Source organism: Lycorma delicatula, chromosome 2, assembly GCF_047948215.1.
Source record: "Lycorma delicatula isolate Av1 chromosome 2, ASM4794821v1, whole genome shotgun sequence".
Lineage (NCBI taxonomy): Eukaryota > Metazoa > Arthropoda > Insecta > Hemiptera > Fulgoridae > Lycorma > Lycorma delicatula.
The window spans coordinates 64,943,234-64,951,797 of NC_134456.1; the positions used below are offsets into that span (position 1 = coordinate 64,943,234).

Consider the following 8,564-nt stretch of genomic DNA (forward strand, 5'->3'; position numbering starts at 1 on the left):
TCAGCGATGCTCTATGCAGTATTACCTTCATTATTTTTTTTTCATTTGTTCAAAAAAATTTTGAAATTTACGATGTTATTAGTTTATTATGGAAATGAACTGATGCTAGATTTTAGATAATAGTATTTATAAGAAGGCAAGTTAATTATTTCAATGCTTGTATCATCAGTGGCACAAGTAGAGAGAACTGTTCAACCAATAGTTCAAAGAGCAGTAAATGTACTAAATGCAAAATTTATGTATCGGATGTATCGACTAGATGATGAAATTTTTATTGTGTTCAGAAATTACTGATCTCAAACATTTAATAATTATTAATTTGTGAGGCTTTTGCTTTCAAGTAAGAGCTGAAAATTTTTGTTGTTTTATTATACCTTGCTGCAAAATTTTGTGCACAATCAGTCATTCTTTTATCATTCACAATTAATTTGCAATATGTACACTGGGGTAAGTAATCGGCAGAATTAATATTTTACTTCGTAATTTTTATTATTTTTTTCTTGTTTCAGATCATAAATTCTCAATGTATACAGCAAGTACAATTGCTGGTGCGAGTGTTGCAGCAGCTTTACATGGTCTAGACTGGACTACTAGGTCCACGTGGAATCTTTCTAAATTATTAGACGAATTATACACAATTCTATCTATTGATACAGTAAGTTTATTTTTTAAATTACAGTAATTTTAATTATTTAAAATCATTGTTTTCATTTTTTTTTAAATAATATGACTGTATTTTCCATTTTGTAAAAAAATCTATACTTTCATAAAACTGATATTATTGTACAGAAACTGATAACTTAAATAACGGATAAAATAACTAGCATCAATTAATTTATTGGTTTTAGAGTACAAACAGAATTTTTCAAACATTTTCTAGCATTAAGGGGTTCTTACTTTTATTTTGGTTTATTATATGAGAATGGTTTCTGTTACGATAATGGGTTACCAAGAAAAATAACATTTATGAATACAGCCTGTTTTTTGATCATGAGGAAAGATTAATTAAAGTATAATAATGCTTTTGAGGTATAACATTCTAAATTATATTAAAACCTTGTCAGTGTACTAACTGATGGTTACTGTTGTAACTATTTGTTAAGGTTTTTTTTATTACAAGGTGCTCTTTAATATGTTGTATCAATATAGTGTCCTATTTTTACATTTTAACAATCAATAAATTCGTGAAATTATTAGTTAGCAAAATAATCAACACATCATATAATGCATTTCTTGCTGTATACAAATTAATTGTTTTAGTTAATCTTTTACATATCTTCCTGTTTTTTTATCGCATTAATAATTGATCATGTGCTGGTTGCAATTTCTGCAGAAAGTTTTTCCAAAATAGACTTACTATTATTTATTTTAATTAGATTGAAAGATTCTTATTTACTTATTTTTTTAAATTAAAAATTGTATTAAAATCGTGTGATAAGTGGTATATGATTTTGTATTGCAATGTGAAGTTTTTGAAATGTTTCAAAATATTACTTACTGTATTCTAATATATGTATTTTATAGTTTTTACTCTGTGTGCTCTTTTCATTGCTGAATTGCATTTGTTAGCCTGGTTACTTTAGTTAAATTATTTTTGAATTCAGTTCCTGTTTGTTTAATATTTTCCACCGACCTTTTCTTCTAATTTTCCTTAAAATCTTATAATTTTAAACTACATTTATTGAAATGTTGTCCTTAACATTATGAATGTATCAATTCTTTGTACAAATAGTTTTTCTGTTATCATGCTTTGATGATTAAATCTTTTTAAATTTTATGGTTTTTGGCTTTTAAAACCTGTTCAAAATTAATAAAAAAAATTATTATAGCAGTCAGTCAAGTCACTTTAAGTTAAGTCCTTAATTTTTTTACAAAAGTGTTCTACATTTGTACTTGTGCTTGCTTCAGGTAATTTTTTATAATTACCATATAAAAAATTAATTTAAAATGAAATAGATTATTTGATAACTGAAATAATAATACATTAAAAATTTTTTTTAGGATATTCTTCGCAACTGTTTAGATCAGATAGAAGAATTGATGACTATGACGATATCTACCTCGAATTCATCATCATCATCCTCATCGTCATCATCAACCAATGCATCACAACAGCAACAGCAATCTGGTATTGCTGGTGCAGCAACTGCTATGGCAACATCAAACAGTGGTACCGAAAATATTGTACCATCAGATAAATTGTTAGAACACTGTAAAGCTGGAACCCCAACTGATGTACACGATATTCATTTCTGACCATCAAACACATTGTAGTGTTTCGTCACTAACTTTTTCAAATTTATTATTATTATCATCGTTTCTGTCATCGTCTTCCATATTCGTGGTTTTATAAGTTTACGGTATAAAGTGTATCAATTAACATTATCACTATTATAATTAGCAATTCATTTGCTACATTATTTTATTTACTGCATTTATATTACATTTCGAGTGTTTGCTGTTACTCAATTTATAATTATATTTAATTAATCAGTTAAACTACGTATCAATTCAATAAATTTTCAATTATCATTATTCTTGTTATGTTATTATTAAATTTAATTAATTAATGTTAGTTTTATTGAATTTGGATACTGTGTGCCATTTTAATGTTGTTTTAATTTATGAAAAATTAGAGTGTAGTATGTAATTTGATACTATTAATGTGGAACAATATCATTATGTCTTTTCCTTTGAACTTATAATATTGGAATTAGAAAATTCAATAACATTAGAACTTAGTAACATTATATTTAACCCATGTTGATTGTCACAATAGGCTTAAATGGCAACCAGTGGTTTGTGTATGTGTACATATATATATATATATATAAATATATATATATGTGTGTGTGTGTGTGTTTCTGTTACTCAAAGACTGAAAAATACAAAGTACATTTCCTCATCCAAAGCCTATTGTTTTGTCTCTCCCCTCATTATTTTTCATTATTATCTTAAAGTCAAGTCAATGCCTGTATTATTACTTTGCAACAATTTTGAAATGATCAATTTAAGTTACAAAAGAAACTGTCATACTCAACAAGCATGAGTATGAATAAGTTGAAAAGAAAATAATTTCATAAAAATGATGAAAACATACCAGGAGATATAAATCTAAAATAATTTGATATGCGTGTAGTTGATATAAGCATAAAAATTAAAAATTAATTTATCAACCTATTCAATTTTTACCCAAATATGGTCTTCAAAACAGCATATTTCTTAGAACATAACACATGTAGGCAGAGTAATAAACAATTGCCGTAGCATTTGACGGCAAGTCCCAAAAGTTCATTAATACATTAGTACAACATCAACTTACATACTTGCTATTATTTATGTAGTATCAAAATATATTTTCATATATAAGTAACTAGAACATAAAAATATTTCTTAAATAGCATATGAATGTAATTTTTGATGTTAGAGTAATGGAGACAAACATCTACCAGCAATTCATGTGACAGTCAACACATTGAATTGCAATAATAATGTAGCGTAAGAGGTCAATATACTATTTAAAATACAATTCAATAAATAATGGGTTTATTTATAAAATATTTACCTTACTATGGTTTAATAAAAGTAAAAAAACATATATATACCCTACAATTTTGTTTATATGTTTTCTCTAATCTAAAAATTGTAATTTTTTATGGTTTGGGTATTAATGTTTAAATTGAAAAAAAAAGTGTATGTGTTTTGTTACGTATTGACAGTTTTAAATGTCACTGCAATTTGAATTACTGATTAATAATTACAAGATGAAATGAAAAGAAAACAAAATAATGGTAGTCAGATGTGTCAGTTTGGTTTTGTTTAATATCCTAAAGATCAGCTTATTAATTAATTAAAAATAATAAAAATAATCATTATAATAGTGACCATTTATATTATTATGGAATATAATTATATATCAAAATAATATACACACATCGCATTGGTCTTTTTTTTATTTAATTATCCGGGGAAGGCAATAAAATACGCTTTAGTTATTGAATTAATCGTATATTATATTTATGGTACATAAATATTATTAATTAACGAATGTTCTTATTACTTTTTGTAATAATTTTGTAGTGAATATTTTTACAATTTATATTATTAAGGTAACTGCGGTTGTACAGAGTGATTTTTATCGAGTTGTCGTTTTAATATTATTTTTTATTAATCTCGAGTGATAAATAGTAATGGACATATATATATATACTTATTTGTTAGTTTGTATAGTAGTAAAATTAACACTACCATATGTATTTATAATTTATATTATGTTACATTATTGCATATAGATTTAAATGTTAAATTTTAAGAATTTTTGTTATTATTATGAATATTTTTATGTATATTTTTAATTTTCAGAATTAACAAATTTATTACTTACCTTTAAAATTTATTATTTTACTTTTATATAGCTGTATTTCTTGTGCTTTAAAAGGTTTTTTTTTTAATATCTTGATTCAATTATGCTTTTGCATTAAAAAACATTTTGAACAATAGATATTGCAATATCTGGACATGATAAAACCTCTGTTTTTATGAGGCAGGGAAGTCTTTATTTTCAGAGAACTAAATAACAAAGATTAGTTGTGCAGTTACATAAATGGCTGTTGTGATCAAAATTTCAAATTGAATCTATTTTTAATTTTAGAGTAGTCTGTTAATCAAAATCTTCTCTCCAGTTCTTTGATTCTCAATTGCAGTAAGATGAGCCTCAATTTGTGTTGGCTCTGTTGCACATTTCAAATAGATAAAATACAAATTCTTTATATGAAATTATTTGATTGAGAAGATTAACTTTTTTATTCAAACCGCTCAGCTTTATTGTAAATGCATTAATAATTATCTGGTAGGCAACATTGATGATGAATACATGTACCAACTGCTCACTGGGAAATTCAAGAAAGTGAATTATAATTCCATTTTTGTGTGCAACACTTATTGCTGACACTTACTATTGTATTAGGTGATACAATATATTTTTACTGGTCAAACAAGTCTAATTTTTTGTATAAAAAAAATTAGTTTCTAGTTTCTACAGATCCCAGATTGATGGCCTTCATACTGAAAATATTATTATTTTTAAAAAAATTCTGACCGAATTTTGCTCTCCTTTAGTTTCCTTGAAATTGCATGTTTGTACTTTCAGGACACCATGTTAAAAATTATCCAAATTTAAGTTATTCTCTAAGAGAAAGGGATATGAAATAAGGAAGCTGCATATTAGACAGTATATGTATGTATTTATACTCCTTACTTCTTTGTACAGAATTTAATGTACTTGTTTCTTTACATCTTGCTGAACAATTTCTTTTTAATTCTGTAACAGTTCTTACTGACCACTTCTTGTTAAGATATATAACAGATATGATATATGGATTAGCTAGTAACAATTTTTCACATTAAGTAATAATTTAATTTACGTAAATGGTAAATGAAGAATATAATTGGATCTATGTGTGTATTTGAAAAAATAACAGATTTAAGTCTTTCTTAAGAAACTAAACTTTAAAATTTTCCTGGATGTGAAGTCTGGTTTTCTTACATATGATTTTTTAAAAGTTTTTTTATACTTTTCATAATCTACACAATATAACTACGCCAATAATAAACAGAATTAATTTATTAATATGCTGTGCGCTAACTATATTTAAATTTTGTTTGTCACTGTTTGGCCGATTAGATGGTCTTCTCTACTCCTCTGTATTCTATGCTAGTCTCTTAATTAAAATATTTACTACCTCCTACATCTTGAATATCTACTTCATCTATTCTAATTTTGTCTTCCCTTATAGTTTTTATCCTCTATGCCATTCCCTGTTCCATAATTATTTAACTGTTGATGCCAATATATGTTTCACCAAGATTTTTCCTTTTTTTTAATGAGATTCTGTGTTTAATTCTCCTCTTTTTTAGTTTATAAGAGTTTCAATGTATGTCTTATAATACTGCACATGCCATTGTTGAACAATTTGTAGTTGTATTATACAACATTTTGAAGATTAATGTTATATATATTTTTTTTTTTTTTAACTTTACATTATGTTTAATGAAATTCTTCGTTCATTAGTAGAATTTAAGTAGTTTTGGTGTTATGTTTGTATATTTGTGCTTATTTTTAAATATAATTATCATGATTACTCAAAATGAATGGATTATAATAAAACAAATTATATACCTGAAAAGTGGAGGTAATATATCAATTAATTATTATTTTTCAATATATTTTATTTTATAGTAAGATATCATGAAAGTTGTCTATAACTATGTTTGTTTTATATTTATAAAGTAGTAAAAATGATATAGTCAAGAGTTGATATGATATAACCTATCTGTTATCATTATTTTATCATACATGACTTGATGATAAGTATAAAGAGAATAATTGTAGAGTAATAAAAAGAAAATAAGTTAAATGTGTGTAATGAAATAAATTTATAATGTAAAGAAATTATTATAATAAAGCTTTGCCAAATTAATTTTGCTTTTATAAATGAATGATTTTTCAAATGATTACTTATTTACAATGTGTTACATATAAATGAAATATTCATCTTAATTTATTTTACACCATCATTGATTTTCATATTTTGGCATTTCTTTCTTCAAAAATTCATTGTTTTAGTAAAATTGTGCTGCAGATTATATAAATTAATGTGAAAGGTTTGAATTTAGCCATTTGTATTGACTCTTTTTTAACATCCACTTATTTTGCATTGTGTTACAACAGCATCTAAATTTATCAAGAAATTAAATAAATTAATAAATGAGATATATAAGTAATTGAATTGATACATTAAGAAAGTTTCATTCTGCGAGAAGCATGAGCTGGAAGAAGGGTGTAAAACATTACTTACATATGCAAATTCATTAATAATAACATTTTTACCTATACTGTTACTGGATTATATTATACTGGTCACATTATAACAATTTTCATTACAGTAATAGAGTTGTACAACAACTGAAGTTTAAGAAATAAAAACAACAATACTTTTTCAGTTAATGTTTACAAGCCTCAAAAATATTTTCTATAGATACAAAAATTGATTGATATTGTTAGTAGCTCACTGTAAATAATTTTTCCTGTTTATAAAATCTTGGAGATTGACAATATAATTTTATTTTTAAAAAAGTAAATGTTACTATCAAAATAAAAATGTATATTTTAAAAAAATAATCTGTAAAATCTGATATATTTTCATATTATTTTACGATTTTGATGTTAAGGATTCTATTATATTAAATATAAATTTGTTTTTTTTTTTTTTATTTACATGGCAAAATTTATTTGTTGTTTAAGCTTTACTGTAGCTTTCATTTTTAAATATGCACTCTAACCTGCATGTACACATGCACACATACACACACAATGTTTTACTAATTATTATTCATGTTATTCTATGAAATAATTTTAAAAAAGACAACTGATATCCTTAAAATATATTGCTATTATTAATTATTTCTGTGATTTAATTTTTAGTTATAAGTTTTTGTGGCTTGGTGTTTTATCATCTTTTGATAACACATAATTTTCTCTCAAGACCATTTTTTTTTTTTTTTTTAATGAACATTGATACACTAATCAGTTTGTTTTTATTTATTATTTATTTATTTTTATAAAATAAAGAAAGACTTATATAAAAAATTTAAACAATTTTAACCCTTCAAGGTTGTTGAAATATTAATGCGTACGTCATTTTTTTTTTGTGAATCAGATGATTCACAAAAAAATTGTGACAAATGAGTCTGCCAAATTGTGAATATAAATAATTACATTAAGTGCCTTATTTTTCTTCTTTATTAATTTATACTTCTATTTAGTGAAGAATACTGAAGACACAAGATTTTATATTCTGTTGCTTACTTTATAGAGACTGAAGCAAATAATATTTTTACCACAATCAATTACAAATCATATTTATCATCTCTATATAATTATTTTCTCTCATAAACAAACAAACAAACACACACACACACACACACACACACACACACACACACACACACACACACACACACACACCAAACAAAATATTTGTGTATATAATGAATAAAATGTAAAAAAAATGATTTATTTAGGATACAGAAAGTAAATATGTAAATAATAAAATAATGAGAATGATAGATATTGTTTATTTAGAAAAAAGTATCTATGGATCAGTCAACGTATAGTATAAAATACATCTCTGTTTGAAATAATATTATTTTTAAAAAAAATTTACAATAAGTACAAAAGTAACGACAAATAATTACTACAGATTGTAAAAAAATTTAAATATGCAATAATTATTGTTAAACAGTGTTTATATAAACTGGTTATATAATTATATATATATATGGTATTTTTTTAATCTTTTTTATATAAATAGGATATATATATTTATATATAAATGAATAAATTATATTATTATTAATCATTTATTTTATTTATATGAAATCTTATAAATAAATAAAATAGTCATTTTTAAATACTTAGTATTTTTCTTTTCGTCCTATAAAATCTTTTCATAGAGTTCAGAATGTTGAACACAGATGATAAGTAATCATGAATTACAAGGTAA

The 8,564-nt window shown here is 24.1% G+C and overlaps 1 protein-coding gene across 1 annotated transcript in view; it reads left to right on the forward strand.

Moving 5' to 3' along the window:
• Nucleotides 1-8,015, forward strand: part of LOC142318875 (G1/S-specific cyclin-D2-like) — a 67,151-nt gene extending 59,136 nt beyond the window's left edge. The window contains exons 4-5 of the mRNA XM_075355462.1: nucleotides 510-655; nucleotides 2,002-8,015. Coding sequence (XP_075211577.1) covers nucleotides 510-655; nucleotides 2,002-2,256 — 401 coding nt within the window. The 3' untranslated portion in view covers nucleotides 2,257-8,015. The remainder of the gene's footprint in view (nucleotides 1-509; nucleotides 656-2,001) is intronic.
• The last annotated feature ends 549 nt before the right edge of the window (nucleotides 8,016-8,564 follow it).